Genomic DNA, 16,547 nt, shown 5'->3' with positions numbered 1-16,547 from the left:
TCCTTGGGGGGGGGGGGGGGGGGGAGCGGTTGGGGGGACCTTGTTCAGCAGAGAGAGCCTCCATGACCGCCCAGAATCCTGCTTGAACAGCAGCTGCATAAAAGTTGGAAGAGAAAGAAACGATTCAGGTTAGATGAGAAACAGATCGCCTCTGGGGGAAATGAGCTGTGAAAAGCAGAGTAAATAAGAGAACAGGAGCAGGGAGGGAGAAGAAAAGAGGTTGGATGAAACCTTTGCCTTGGAATCCCGTCCTGTGGGCCATAGTCTCCCTCCTATCCCACCCCCACACACACAGTCTCATAAACGTTTCCCCTGCCTGTGTTACACTGCCTGATAGTTCCTAATGAACACATCCAGCCCTTGCTTGTGAAGGTGTTCATTGCAATATCATTCGTGTTCCCCTAGTTTGGAAAGCTCCCAATTATCCAGTGGTATGGTTACAGAAACAATGGTTATATGCCAAATCACTTCATTTTAAACAAAACATAAACAACATGGGATGGTTTTATTAATTTTGGGGGGGAAGAACAGAAAGCAAAATTGTATAAATCCTGTGATTGGTAAAGATATGGATATGAAAATATGGAAATGAAAATATGAAAAATATGGAAGCACCCTGAAAGGAATTCAGAAATGAAAACCATTTTTTGGAGGGGGGGGCACGTAGATATTTTGCTTTTGTAATTTCCTTTGGTATATCATAAGAAATCCAATCAATTTGGGGCGCCTGGGTGGCTCAGTCAGTTAAGCCTCCGACTTCAGCTCAGGTCATGATCTCACACTCCGTGAGTTCGAGCCCTGCATCAGGCTCTGTGCTGACAGCTCAGAGCCTGGAGCCTGCTTCAGATTCTGTGTCTCCCTCTCTCTCTGCCCCTCCCCTGCTCATGCTCTGTCTCTCTCTGTCTCAAAAATGAATACAAACATTAAAAAATTTTTTAAAAAATGAAAGAAATCCAATCAATTCAAACATGCAGTTTTCTCTGGAAGAATTGCAGGGTTCTCAGCCCAGGATACACCTTAGATTCACACAGGACATAAAAAATATCAATGCCTGGGCTTCCAGTAGAGCAACAAAGTCAGAACTTCTGTGGGTGTGGCCCTAGGCATTGGTATTGCCACATCACTGTGGTGTTTTTTTTTTTTTTTTAATGTTTATTTTGAGAGAGAATGAGAGCTTGAAGGGGAGCGGGGGAGGGGCAGAGGAAGAGGAAGAGAGACCCATCCCCAGCCTGAGATCGCCTCCTGCCCTCTGCACCCCCATAGTACCCTGTGGCTATCTGTGTTACTGAGTTTAGCATGTTGTGTTTTCATGATCTTTTGGCATCCATCTTAATGCGAAAGAGGACTTTATCTTAGTAATTTTTGGGTCCCAAGTGTAGTACTTGGCATATAATGCTTAATAAATGCTTGTTAAATGAATAAATGCATAGAAGGATGTGTAATTTAGGACCATGTTAAGGACCATTTTGGGGTTTCTAGTGCTCCTAGCATTGCAGTTCAGTAGCTCAGATGGATTCAGTGGTGAAATTGCTCTTTTAGGTTAATCCGGGAAACTTGCCATCGTTTGTAACATTTCCGTGAGAAAAAATGAAATTCATTTTGTGCTTTAAAGAGCCAACTTTTGGATGAATCTTTAGATCCCAATGTACAGTAGTCCCCATTATCTGAGGTTTCCCTTTATGTGGTTTTGGTGGGTGACTCGTGTCAACTCAGGTCTGAAAGCAGATGAGCCTCCTCCTGACGCAGTGCCAGAAGGCCAGCAGTAGCCTAATGGCATGTCATGGTGCCTATGTCATTCACCTCATCGCACGTCATCACAATAAGAGGAATAAGTATAGGGGTGCCTGGCTGGCTCAGTCAGTAGAGCATACTACTCTTGATCTCAGGGTTGTGGGTTCAAGCCCCACACTGGGTGTAGAGATTACTTAAAAATAAAATCTTGAGGGGCACCTGAATGGCTCAGTCACTCAAGCGTCTGACTCTTCGTTTCGGTTCAGGTCACGATCTCACGGTTCGTGGGATCAAGCCCTGTGTTGGACTCTGTGCTAACAGCCTGGAGCCTGCTTGGGATTCTCTCTCTTCTCTCTCTCTGCCCCTCTCCCGCTGATACTCTTTCTTTCTCTCTCTCTCTCAAAATAATTAAATAAACATTTTAAAAAAATAAAACTAAGAAAATAAAATCTTAAGAAAAAAAGGAAGAGTGAGTACAGTACAATATTTTGAGGGACCACATTCACATAACTTTTATGACAGTATATTGTTATAATTGTTCCACTTTCCTTTTAGTTATGGTTGATCTTACTGTGCCTAATTTATAAATTAAACTTTATCTTAGGTAAGTATGTATAGCAAAAATATGTATATAGAGTGTGGTACTCTCTGTAGTTTTAAGCATCCCCCCTGCAAATGAGAAGGGACTACTGTAATACTGATTTAAGGACTGCCTATACGTTCCAAAATGCCCCTTGCTGAGTCCTTAGTATTCCTTTTCTAACTTCTACCACTGATTTGACTGAGTTACCCAAAAACAGTTTTCCCCAAAAGTTTAGACTAAGCAAAGAGAATGCTTACATTTTACCCCTTAACAGGTACATCCCCTGAGCGGAGTCTGGATCTGTGCCATTGCAGGCTTTTCAAAATGAGCATTTAATTGGTTTTCCTTTTTTTCCCATTAATTTTTTTAAGTAGGCTCCACACCCAATGTGGGGCTTGAACTCACAACCCTGAAATCAAGTGTCTCATGTTGTCCTGACTGAGCCGGCCAGGCACCCCTAATTTGTTTTCCTGACTTCAGCAGTCAACGGGGCAGATGCTTTAGTCAGTGTTTAAAATGGCTAACGCTGGCATGGCGCCTACTACGTGCTGGGCATTGCCTAAATGCCACTACTAGTCAGCATCCCCTGCTTCTTCCCAGGAGCCCCATAAAACCCCCCTCTGACCCTGCACTGAAGTCAGAAAAACCAAATAAGAAAGAGGCTGAATGTGAGGGCAAAACTATCCTCACTTTCCGGAATGGTGCCACCAGATTCCTTTTCCCAGCCTCTAACCAAAGCTGGAAATGGTATAAATGAACCGGCCCCTACAACATGGTGAAGGCCCTGGAGAAAGCACAGTCCGGCTGCAGTGAGGAAGGCCTGGGGGCCACATCCGCCATCAGCTGAGCCCGACGGCTGCGGTGAGCCAGGTCCCTGCACTAGCACTGGGGTTCTCAGACAGGAGGAGTTAATGGGGCAGGGACAAAGCCACCTGGATAAAATGTGGAACAGGACTGCTGTTTGGGAAAAGAATTTCCACTTAAAAGATTTAAGTAGGTTGAGCAAGAATTGAAAACAAAGGATTCTGTCTGGAGAGGTAGGGGAACAAGGGATGGAGTTTATAGAAAGATAGTAGATCATTTCATTCTTTCTCCTTGGTACCTGTTGGATACAAGAAGGCACAGAACATCTTTGGTCTGAAAAAAAAAATTCATTAGTTTGTCCTGCTGCTGAGAAGTCAGCCAGTGAATTCCAGCCTTTGCAGACTCTGAGCTCTCTCTCCACCCTCCAAGGACTTAATGAGCACGAGGTGACTTGTACTTTGTGTGTCTGTAGGAGTTAATGGCATTCCTTTAATAAGACCAAGGGAATGAATGAACTAAAAGGTTAGTTACTTTATAAACAGATAACCCGCAAAGGAGAGCTACTTTGAGAATGATTTTTGTAAGACAGCTGTGTGTCCGATGCATGGGAAATCATACCCTTCTGCTCGCAAGTATTTGAAGAAAGAATTTACTTATCCAAGGAAAGGATGGTCACATTTTCTCAAATCCCAATGCTAATTTAAGGAAGCTGTGTGCTTTTATCCATACCAGATTTTCATGTGCAGAACTGCCTCAGCGTGGTAAAGGAAAATGGAGAGTCAGGATATAAAGATCTGATCATTGTTTTTGTTTTAGAAGCTTCTAATACCAGATGCTCCTGGTGTATGTCTCTTAGTGCTGTCCAGAAATCTCAGGAAGTTGTCCATTCCTCTGCTCCAGTGTCCATAACATAAGGAGAGAGATGCTCATATTTTATACCCTGTTCTGAGTGACAGCTTGGGAAAATACAGTTATTTTAACCCAGCTGTAATTTCTGCTTGGGTCCCTCTGTAGGTTCAGCATCGAGAGAATTCTTCCTATGGAAGAAACTTTTCCTCTTATCATCAACATACACACTAGCCATTTTTCGCAGAACGATACAGTTTATCTTACTGCTGTAAGATATATTTGCTAATTTATGACTCTAGAATCTAGAAACTAAAATGTGGTTTTAAAAAAAGTGAAAGAGGGGAGCCTGGGTGGTTCAGTCGGTTAAGCATTTTACTTTGGCTCAGGTCATGATCTCATGGTTGGTTTGATATGTGAGTTCAAGCCCCACATGGGGCTTTCTGCTGTCAGTGTAGAGTCAGCTTCAGATCTTCTGTCTCCCCCTCTCTCTGCCGCACCCTCCCCCCCGCCCCCCCATCTGGCACTCTCTCTCTCTCAAAAAAGGACTTTTTTTTTTTAAGTGAAAGAGGCCAATCTGAAAGGCTACCTACTGTAGGGTTGCAACTATATGACATTCAGGAAAAGGCAAAATTATGGAAACCGTAAAAAGATCAGTGGTTGCCAGAGGTTATTGGCGAAAAAGAAGGGGTGAATAAGGGGAGCACAGGGGATTTTTTAGAGCAGTGAAACTATTACTCTGTATGATACTGTAATGGTGGATATGTGCCATGATACATTTGTCAAAGCCCACAGAATATAAAACACAGAATGAACCCTGACCTAAATTAAGGACTAAATAATAGTGTATTAATATCGGTTCATCAATTGTGAACATATGTATCACACTAAGATGTTAATAATGGCAGTGCGGGGTGAGGGGGATATATGGGAACTGTCTTTGCTTTTCACTCAATTTTTTGAAATTTTTTTTGAAAACCTAAAACTCAAGAAAATATTTAAAAAAAAAAAAAAAAAAAAAGGAGTTCAGCCTCGTAGCATCTCCATGGAGGTGCAGAAGGCAGCGGATGATGATGTGGTCCTACTTAGGTCCTCTGTGGTACCCAACCTGCAGCTTCCTGCAATTTCATTTGAAAATAGTTATCAGCACATTAAATCTTATCTTTCTAGTCATTGTTACTACTACTAGTCTCTGTTTAAAAACAAAGCAAAAAGAAGAATGTAAAATTAGCCTACTCTCTTCTCAAGAAGTTCCTGTTTTACTGTCAGAGATTCTGTTACACCCCTTCCACACTGCAAACAGGTGGCAACTTTGCCACACTGCAGAGGTCCAAGTACTCTACTTTCTAGGTGTTTTGGCCAAAAAGAGGATTGGTGTTTGCTGCCCCCTTTCCAGTCTCTTCTGACCACTGGACTCACTGGCCCCTGCACGAACTCCCAGGCTCGCTTCCTACAGGAGTTCTTATTCCTCTCTATGGTGCGGAAAGGGGGTCAGTTAGCTAATAACCACAACAAACATCTACATGTTGTAGAAAATGTCTCCAGGAACAGCACAAGTAGTGATGAGTAGTTGTTACGACTGACCGGCTGAAGGAAAGCCCACACGTACACATTTACAAATCAAAGAAAGATGTGAACCAGATGCTGCATTTTACAGCGTAGAAAATGCACTTCCCTCTGGAGGGGGAAAAATGTGTCCACCCATTATCTTGCATTCAATTTGCTTTCAATTCACACATGTACCCAGGGAGGCATAAAAAACCGAACTGGCATAAAGGCAGAGGAAATCCATATTCTCGCATGATGTCAGTCCCCTCGTGAACAACATGAAGTCTCCTACCTAGAAGTCCACGGTAAAATCCCATTCAATGCACGTAAAGACAGTACGTCTTTTCTTTTCTGAAGAATGTGTCAAGAAATGGGATGTGGTCTTATTTATATACCACCTGCCCGTCTCAAATGCCAGTAGAGTGAAAAGATCGTCTCTAGGCCTACGATCTGATTGTCCCCTGTCATATTTTTCTGGACTTGATTTCCCACGTGGAAGTCTCATGAGGAAGGAGGAAGTACCATTAGCTCCCTGGCAGGCCACCCAGCTCAGTATTCAGTGTTTGCCTGCTACCAAAACCTTTGTGAAGTGAGCATGACAATTTACCTCTATGGCACCAGAAAGGGGAGGAATACAACCCAGTCATCCCTGATTGTCTCTGAAAAATACCAAGGCTTTAGTTATTTAAAGTCTTGCACGTTAATTAAGCTGTGAGAAAGTAGGGAGTTAAGAATCTAAGGAAAATGTGGTCTTATATTTTAGTTTAACTCTGGAAGAAGAGAGAAGAGACTTTTCTTCCTGCAATTTCCTTTTTCTTTCTGTTCATGATAAACTGGAACCTATGGGCAAGACAAGAATCACTCATGGTGCTGAGAAACTCACGCGCCGAAGGAACAATGCCCACAGCTGGGGTTCCCTGCCTCCAGATGTGCTAACAAGCATTTGATCATTTGCCTTAATGATGTACAAACCTCTTCGTGGAGACCCTCGAACACTCCCCCATAGGCTGTTTGCGTCTAAGGCTGCATCTGCGGAGTCACTTTGTCAACCTTGTCTTGTGTCTCTTCCCCTTGCAGGGCAACAGGCTTTGGCTTCTTGAACGCACTGTGCAAAGCAGCGGCCGTCCTTGGAAACTTAATATTCGGCTCCCTGGTCAGCTTCACCAAATCAATCCCCATCCTGCTGGCCTCCACTGTGCTCGTGTGTGGAGGACTGGTGGGGTTGCGCCTGCCTGACACACGAACCCAGGTCCTGATGTAATGGGAAAAAAGCCATCCATCCTGCGTTTCTTTCTCCTGCCCTGTGTCAACACTCCTGACTCAAGGCTTCAGATTTTTCAGACACCAAAATGTGGTGAAATATCAGAACATTAACCCTTGCCATCACTAAAATTTATTTGCATACCCTCCTGCCCCTTGTATGTGATTTTGCAGTTTTGTTCATGCGTGGCTGTCTTTCCTAACTGGGATGCTACCAGTGGAAGCATTTTTTAAGTGCCCTCGTCAGCCAGGCCTCCCTGAGATTCTGATCACTGAAGGGTGAGAAGCCTTCGCTGCCCTAAGAAATAGAGCCTCCTTCTAATTTAACATCCACAGGAAATAGAAGTTGGCATATTGTTGCATTTGTGCTGAGGAGAGGGATTCTTTTTTTTTTTTTTTCAATCAGAGTGATATTTCCTGTTTACTTAGCAAAGGACACCCAGCAATTCTTGCTGTTCTAGCAAGGCCTTTCAAAGAAAACCATGTGGCCCCAAACGGAGCTGGGTGGGGCTCTTTCAGGCATGACAGTGAAGGTGACTCTGCTGACAAGAGAAATAAAGGCCATGCCGTTAGCAGCAAAGATCTCAGTGAACTAACTACACAAGCAGGATTTCTGCCCAGTTGAAGTCCTGAAAAATATGCGGAGAAGGAACCGAGGTACTGTGGGTGATTATGGTCCAGAACGTTAGAAAATCAGAGGTCAGAGACAGATCTTCTGCCTCTGTTTACCCCCATCTCCTCCTTGCCCTCGCCCCAGCTGCCCTGTATTTTGCCAGATAGCATATGCAAAGAGAGAAAGCCACTTTCTACAAAACTGGATCTGCCTGCCTGATTCTGCCATTTATTCACACTGTCTCCACTGTAGAGATTCACCCCTAGAGCCATTTGGAAATGCAAAATGATGTACCGCTTTTCTGAAGGACAGTGCCCACCCCCCACCCCCACTACCGCCTCCCAGTTGACAGTGGGCTTTCTAGCTGGCAGCACGGACAGAAGTGGGTCTTCTTCCTCGAGCTTCCGCTGGCCAGTGTGTTCCCAGCCGCCGCTCTGTGCGGAGTCCCAGCCTGCTTAGTCCACGGGGCCCCCTCTTGCAGACATGGGCAGCATCTCCTGGTGGTCTGGGGCTGCTCCTTTCGCCGCTGGAATCTGCCTGGGCCTGGAAGACAGAGGTCCGCAGGACATTCCCACGGGCTCTCAGCTATGTGACCTTCTCACCCCTCGGGGCTGCCCCTCCTCCAAGCTTGTCCTTTTTACCCATCTTCTTTGAAATCCGAAGCCTCCTGGTAGACTCACAGCAGAGACCAGCAGCCAGGAATAAATCCCATATTAAAACAATATTCTTTTCTTTTTTTTTTTTAACTCCGTCTTGTTAAAGGGTTATCCTTGTTACCTTTTATGGCATTTCTAGCAGGCCACAGCCCCAGGACTCCCCATGCCGGGAAGGGAGAGCCTTTGTTTCCAATAGCCATTACATTCAAAGGGTCCTAACCCTGAAGGCTGTCTACCTAATCATTCCCCTTCCTAATCGTTCTCCTGGAGCTCCAGATAGCAGAGTTCAGACTCTTGAAAAGCTTCTTTCATTAATGTAGCCATTAATCGACCATACCTCGGAGTAATTCAGGTCTGTAAAAAAGGGCAGTGTGGTGTTGGAGTCTGGCAGGAAGAGGTTGCTTCCCTGGGGAGACCAGCTCAGGGCCCCAAACACCAGGAAAACTCAAACCCCAAATGGCAAAGGTAGCAGGAAGAGGGAAAATCAATAAAGACTGGATGAGATCTCTTCAACTGATACCAGCAAAGGAGGGAAAGAAACACAACTGACTCTGACTTCTGCCTCTGTAATATGATTGTAGAACAAAGATTGCATTCAGTCAACCCAGGAAGGTACCCTGTATATTTTTCTTCCATATGTATTCATTTCCCATTGATTTATCTTCTTAAAAGGAGCCATTGTGGAGACCTGAGTAGGGCTTTTTTAGTTGAATACGGCATGTTTAGTAACAACTGCCAAAGTAAGATGTGTATCTTCATCAACCCATTCCAAAGAGAGAAATGTGCATGGATGTCACTATCTCTAGTCTTCCATAATAGTGAACTTTGCTTACTGGACTATCTTTACTTCCAGAAATGTCTTCAATGTCTGTTGTATCCCTAAATGTGTAAAATATCTCCCAAGCTACAGAGCACGGCAGGTGTAGAGTTTTATATGATAGCTGGTTGGGTCCGAATGAGGTAAACTAGCAGAACCCCCATTTCATGAGACCTGACACCACGCATCCCTTTCAGAAGGGCCCTTCTTGGCCTTCCCGTCACCTGATCCAAGCCTCCCAGGTGGCCCAAGAGGGATCTATTCTAATCTCCTGGACAGTCTGCGGTCACAAACCTTCTTGGTCACCACCTTTCCCACCTTTCAGAGAAAATGCAAGTTTTCTCTGCCTCCCTTGCATTGTTCCCATCACCTTGATTTTCTCTGAGAGAGCTCAAGTTGTTCACGAAGTATGTGGCATGGCCTGTCTGGCTTGTTCTAGGGTTAGCTGGATTAAGATAGAGCCACATGATTAAACAGAAGCTCAGCCCTATCAATATAGCAGGCTGCTGGCACCGGGACCTGCAACCAGCATCTTATTTCATCCACAGAAGGAAGACGAGAGTATGTGCCAAAAGGAAAGCCTAGGGAACAGTTCCACTTTCTCCTATATTTCTGACTCCTTTTCTATCTAAAATGTTCTCACTGGAATCAATCTAGAATGCTAAACCCATCAGCCAGGGATCACCTTACACCCAGAGGACTGACCCAGGGAGAGAAGACAGATGGGTCCTGGCTTCTTCTCAATGCTGGATTCATCTTCACAAGCACCAAATAGGTTTAGTTCAGAAACAGAAAAATTAGCAAATGGGCAAGCTGTTTGGGAAGCCCCTAGGAATAGGCCAGAGAATATAGTTCCCATATTGTCTGTGCGGCCAGCTTCCTAGGACTCTCAGCATTATTTCCACTCAGTGCTGGTTTGACAGTTATCATTGCCTGGTCAGGAAAGAGACCCACCGGCAGATGGACACGGTTAGAAGATGCGCTGATCAAAATGCTAGCCCAGAGTCTGTCTCCTATAGCTCTCCTGACTGCTTATTCCCTTTTATTCTTGAAACAGGAAGGCCTAGGCCTGCAGAAACTGAGTTTTTAATTGGTATCACCTAAGTTAGTAGAGCACCTTCATTTACAAATCTCACCAAATCAGACTTCAGATGTGCAACCAAAACCTGCTTTGTTGCTTTTCTGAATGTCTTTAGATATCATGGGAGAAGTGGGGAAAGAAATGTAGTGACAGAGGGAGAGTCCAAGGTGTCGTTGAGAAGGTTCTAGTGAAAGGAGTATGAGACAGTAAGAGAGGGATTAAGAGGGAGTAAGAGAAAGTTGAGACTTTCTAAACCCTGGGATCATTTCAGAGCCATTTCATGGGAGTACCTATTGATTCCTCCTGCCAACCAAAATAGAATATGATAGTCTCCAATGTTTCTATTTAATATCACAATGGCCTTTATCTATTTCTTTACCTCTTCATGCACTAAAGGCTCTGAAGCTGGAAATGTCTTACTTTGGCTTTTACCTGGTATCATAGAAAGACAACTGGTCGGTTGTTAAGGTGCATATTGGCTGTGTGTTTTGTTTTCCTTTAACCCCATGTGATGCTGAACCTAGTCCAGTGATCAAACCTACAGAAACACCAGTTATGTGGCAACAACGAAAAGAAACCTACCCCACAGGGCACTCTGAAATGAGCTAAACATTTCTTACAGTGTTTGTTTTCTTCCAAACACAGTACGTTTTGAGGAAACTTTCCTCACGATCTGTGTAGTGTAGACAAAAGAAAACTGTCAGTATCTCCTAGACATACGTGCTTCTTTATTGTTGCAGATACGGAGTGCCAGTTCTCCATGTAATGTTCTTTTGCTCCAAATATTGACCATTCCCCTTATCGACAGTGTCTCACCAACCAGACACAGCCATTGCCAGGGTCTCTTTCTCCACCAATACCTACATCCATCTTAGTAATCCTAGGCTTCTGAGTTGCAAGGATCTGGTTCATAGGTCTGTTTAGGGCCTTGATTAGGGCCAGCAAGGGTGGGTGGGGCAAAGAGGTGGGCAGAGCATTCACTGGTCTCTTGTCATCTCATGTGATTATTCAATATGTGTTTATGGAGCACTTCCCATGTCCTAGGTGGACTTATTGTGCTTCACGTGGACAGTTAACCCTTTGCTGGACTTAAATGAAGGCAGAGGAAATGGGAGTGAAAGAGAAAACGTCTGTAATGGGATCTCATATTGATCCCCATAACACGTTGAAGTGCTCTCCCCATAAACACAGCGTGTTGTTTTTCCAGATTTAAAAGGGGTAGCCTATGGTGGGCAGTAGAAGAACGACTCAGAAATTGGGAATATCACTGACAGGAGGAGAAAGCCCCTCATTTTCTTGGGCTCTGTCAGAGGAACTACCAAGTAATACTTGGGAAATGAGAGAAATGGAGGCACACATGGTCTTTCTCTAAACGTCTCCACACAAAATCACACTAAAGCATTCCCGAAGGAAAAGAATCTGCAGCAAAGATAGCCCCGTCTTCATAGAGATGTTGGTTTTTCTTCGGAGGAATTCTTTTTATGGTTTGAAAGGAGAGGTGGGGGCTGGGAGGTCTGCTCCAGAGCAGACAGTGCTGGAGTCTTCTCTCCAGAGTGGAGTCAGCACATCCCTCAGCTGTGGCCACACCCCCTTCCCGAGGTGTTTCCTTTCTGATTTTGAAGACTTGTAACTGTGTCAGCTGCCTTTGCAGATATGCCAGAGCAGCTCCCCCACCCCTCCAACCCTTGGCAGATAAACCACCCAGAGAACAGGTTCTGACAGTTAGGGACAGGAGAGTTTTAGATTTCAGTTTGAGTTAAACCAGTGCATAGTTGTTGCAGAGTGTCTTGAAACTGCAAGGACTTTGGGGTTCTGGACCCCGAGGGGAGGCAGAGTGGGGAGTAGTTTTTGGTGACCGGCCCCCTCCCCTCTGGGAGCCCTTATTTCCTTTTTCACCCCCTAACCCTCTCCTCCTCCCCTCTTCCAGGAGTACATACTCACTTCCTTTCTTCCCCATCTATTCTTCTTCCCCTCGCCTCCCGTTGTCACCTCTCGACTCCAGCAGTGTACAAAGGCAAGGCCAAGCTTTACTGGTGCACTTGGGGCTAAAGATTGTGCCCATCCATGCCTCTGGTGGTGGCCCATTGGATGAAGAAGGTGTTGAATGGAGGGGGTCCAAGGGGTATAAGCTCTAGACTGTTGGTTTTGACACAGCTCCCTGTAGTGGGATAGATTGCCAGCTGCTGCTCAGGTCCTGCGCAGGATTAGCTGGGTACCACTAGCATGGAGTGTGAGAGAGGCTCGTCTCTGGGGCAGAAGTCTGAGAGCTTGGCATCTGACTCCTGAAAGACGAGGCAGCCTGCAGCGAGGTTCTCGGAATTCATTGACCTGTGGGAGGGAGACGCACCCCTCTGTGCCTGCACTGGGTCTGCTTGGTGCTGAAGGCTGGGTGCTTTCTCTTCAGAATTACATGCTGACATTGCAGAGGCTGTCCCCACCCTGCTTACGCCACCATGTCCATGCTCCCCTTCCAGCCAAGAGTGCCCAAAACTAGAGGAAGGAGAAAGCAGCCCTCAGCCCTCTCTTCAGAGGGAGTTGAACACCAGGCTAGCAACCTACCCTGGAAGCAGGGGTGCGGAGTGGCTGGCGGAGCCTGCTCACAGGGACCAAAGTCCTCCAAAGCCCGTGATGTGTCAGGGCAGGCTCAAACCAGTTCCGCAGAGCCAATCCTTTCAGGAATTTTCGGAGCAGGGTGAGAAACACAGCCATTACTGAAAATTATGTAAACTTACACTTAGATCATAAATATGCAAAACTCATCACTTTCTAATGAGTTTACTACACTTAGTATTATCCATGCCCTTGAGGTCATATATGCCCGTTGGATCTGTAGAGTAGAAATACCGTATGTGGGCGTGCTACTGCACACTCTCCCCAACTCCAGGTTCAGTAACATCATGTTTGTGGCTTGAAATTGGCCAGGGTAGGAGTGTTTACACCATGGAAATCTACCCCCAAGGCTACAGATCACTCTGTTAATCATTCGCCTACCTACCGTTCTACCTAAAGCCCTGAATTGCGTAGCCTCCCGCTGCCTTGACCCAGGCCACCCCAAATTGGAGCCTGTCGATTTGTGGGGCAGCATTGCCCCCGCATCCGAGGGAAGGAAAGACTTGGCAAGCTCAACCTCATGTCAATTCACGAAGGGTTTCTTTCTGCATTTGCCTTGACTCCGAATAGGACCCACAGTGCCCAGAATCCACTGCTTCCTATGAGGATTGCTCCTTCGGGGAGAATGTATAGTCAATTGGCTGTTTTATGCTGTGCAAACAAAACTGAACTCATTTGAAGTTGCACATTGTCTCCCCTTTCACGCCCAAGTAGATGTCCAAGAAGGAAACTCCTTGCTTGCCTTTGACATTCACCAGGCCTGCCTAGGTAGAACTGGATAGATTTGCTTAATCTCACTTCCACCACTATTATTATACATTTATTGGGCCGAATCTATGTCCTAAATCAAACAGAAGAAAAACAAAATGTTCTTTCTTGATATGTGCTTTTATAACATCTAAACTGTGGTTATGTATCCTCACCCTGACCCAGGAACATATTGAATAGATCTTGAATCCTTCACTAGTGTCTAGATACTGTAAATAAAGTCCTGCAAGAGTCTTTTTCTTTCAGGTAAACCTTCGTTTTGGACACATGCAAAACCCACGATCCACTGTCCTTTGTAGGGAGATCTTGGCAGTGGTCCTGTCCTTGGTTTTGGCGTTTGGGTGTTTTGTTCTCTCTTGTTTCTTTCCTGTTTTCACTGCTCTGTAAGACTTCCTGCTATGGAGTTCCAGTTACCCCAACTCTACTGTATATATGTGCTGCATGTGTGAACCCCAATAAATTCTGTTTCAGGTTTCTGGAGTTGGTATCTTCAGTACAGCTGGTCCTGTTGCAAACTCATCTCTCTGGTATGCTCCTCTGTGTCTGATTCCCGATTGCCAAAATGTTTGACCAAGTATGTTTTAACAAATGTCCCGAGACATCCATGCGTATCCTTGTGAAAGGGCATGCTCTGTGTGGGGTGACTCGTGTACAGCATAAATCTATCAGATGTGGAAGTGTGTATACATTTCTATGCCAGATACGTCACATTCATGTAACAGCTGCAAAGATATTTAATGTACATTGGATTATTAATAAAAGAGCATTTTTTGCTCCATTATATTCAAATAAGGATTGCTGTGTGACTGACTTCCCTTCCAAGTATGAATTAACCCTTTAAAAATAAATACTTTCTGGGGCACCTGGGTAGCTCAGTCGGTTAAGCATCCGACTTCTGCTCAGGTCATGATCTCACAGTTTGTGAATTCAAGCCTGGCATTGGGCTCTGTGCTGACAGCTCAGAGCCTGGAGCCTGCTTCAGATTCTGTGTCTCGCTCTCTCTCTGCCCCTCCTCCACTTATGCTCTGTTTCTCTCTCTCAAAAATAAATAATATTTTAAATAAGTACTTTCTTTTATATGCATAGGCATAAAGAAAACCTGTTTCCTTGATTCAGGCTTATTTGAATGGTTTCTGTGGGCTGGTATCATGGGTGTTAAGGTATCGTTGATTTTACAGGAACACTTTCCATTTGTGAGGACCATCAGGAAGAAAATGTTTGTGGGGGAATTTGTGGCAAGGCACATGCCTGTGTTCTCTTGCCCTAGAACAGGAGTCACAACTGAGCATATTAACTCAGTTGTCTGTTGGTGGCTGCTTGGAACATTAGTTTGGGAAGAATGATGAAAAAAGGTGCTTGGACCAAAGGGTGCATTGCCCTCCAATGGGCATTGGACACAGAAACACGGACTGCCTGCCATGTTTACACTTAAAATAAGTACAAACTTTGGGTTTGCTAATCCCAAAAGAATACTTTTGACTGCATGTAACAGAAGACCCAGCTTCAAATATCCGTAGTAATAAAGGGAATTGTTATTTCACGTAACAGAGGAGGCAGGACAATTCCAAGGTTGGTTATGACATAGCTGGGGGACATCACTGAAGACCCAGGTTCCTTCCACCTTTTACATCGGCCATTCTCAGCATACTTGTTTTCATCCCCTCGTGGGCATGAGGGAGCCCCAGCAATGCTAAGCATCAGATCCTCACACAAAAACCTAAGGACCAAAAGAGGGACTCTGCCCTTTTTTTTTTTTTTTTTTTAGGGACTCTGCCCTTTTTAGGACCCCTTTGAAGATCCTGGAGAACATTCTCACAATGCTCAGCAGACTTCCTTCTATGTCTCGTTGACTGGACATGCACCATTTGCCTATTCCTAAACCAATCACTTGCGAGGGGAATATGAGTCCCACAACTGGCTTAGTCTAGTCAACATTCCCCTCCCCCCGGAGAGCTCAGAAGGAGTCTCTCTCCCCTAAAACACATGGCTTCTGACTGTCTGAACAAAACTGAGGTTTGGTGATCAAGAAAGAAGGAAGGTAGCCATTGGGTAGGCAAGCAACAGTGGGCCATGGGTTCTAGAATCATGCTAGCTCACACTGTAGCCATATGCAGCTATTTATAGTTACACTTAAAATAAGTACAACGAAATTAAGAGTTCAGTTCCTCAGTCATACCTAACCGCATTCCAAGATGCTCAGTTACCACCGGCCAGTGGCTACCATATTGGACAGCACAGATACAGAATATTTTATCATCACCAAAAGTTCTGTTGGATAGTGCTACCCTGGAGGTTATGTGCTCACTTCCCCCTGCATGCTGTTCCTTCTCCCGGGCCTGCTCACACTTCTTTTAGGTTTTCTCCCCCAAGACTAGATGCTCTCTTTTTTGCTGTAGCAACCTTGTTCTCCCTTTTCCTTCTCCCCAGCAGACTGGAAATAACCCAGCCCATTGCTCCATATTGGTCTTCGCCTTTCTCCAGCCCCCAGCCCACCAGATTTAGCACCAATGAGTATTTAAGAAAAGTTATTTTGCTCCTTTTCCTTTCTTTCCTGTTTCACAATAATACTCTGACATAAGGAGGAAAAGAGGACTCCACAAGCTAAAATCCCCTAATAGTATCAGGGATTATGGCAAGCATGGGAACTCACAAAGAGACTCTGAAGGTATAGATGAGCCTGGCCAAGGATCACTGTGAGATCTGAGGGAAGCATCCTCAAGCCCGGTCTGGACCAGTGGCTGCAAAATCCCAAATGCGAAATTCCTAGAAATCGGTATGCTAAAACGAAGCAACACTAGTCTCGAGGGAATCTCTTTTCCTGCATACTGATGTCTGATACAGTGGAGTTACTGTTATTATCTATATGAATTTGGGCTGCCATAACAAAGTGCCACAGGCTGGCACAGGCTTGCACCACAGAAATTTATTTTCTCACAATTCTGGAGGCTAGATGTCCAATATCAAGATGTAAAAAGGGGTGGTTTCTTCTGAGGCGTTCCTCCTTGGTTTCAGATGGCCATCTTCTCTCTGTGTTGTCACGTGGTCTTCTCTTGGTAAGTGCCTATGTCTTGATCTCCTCTTCAAATAAGGGCACTTTAGGACCCACCCTAATATCGTTTTAGGCTGATTACCTCTCTAAAGACCCTATCTCCAAATGCAGTCACATTCTGAGGCACTGGGGGGGTTCAGACTTCAACATATGAATTTCAGGGGCACACAGTTCAGCCCAG

General features: G+C 45.0%; 1 protein-coding gene across 1 annotated transcript in view; it reads left to right on the top strand.

Annotated features, from left to right (window-relative positions):
- SV2C (synaptic vesicle glycoprotein 2C) overlaps window positions 1-6,926 on the top strand; it is a 221,133-nt gene extending 214,207 nt beyond the window's left edge. The window contains exon 13 of the mRNA XM_060637781.3: window positions 6,590-6,926. Coding sequence (XP_060493764.3) covers window positions 6,590-6,773 — 184 coding nt within the window. The 3' untranslated portion in view covers window positions 6,774-6,926. The remainder of the gene's footprint in view (window positions 1-6,589) is intronic.
- Window positions 6,927-16,547: the final 9,621 nt, after the last annotated feature.

The sequence above is a fragment of the Panthera onca genome, chromosome A1 (assembly GCF_046562875.1).
Source record: "Panthera onca isolate mPanOnc1 chromosome A1, mPanOnc1 haplotype 2, whole genome shotgun sequence".
Taxonomy (NCBI): domain Eukaryota; kingdom Metazoa; phylum Chordata; class Mammalia; order Carnivora; family Felidae; genus Panthera; species Panthera onca.
The sequence above is the reverse complement of the archived record's forward strand: the minus strand, read 5'-3'. Positions and strand labels throughout refer to the sequence as shown.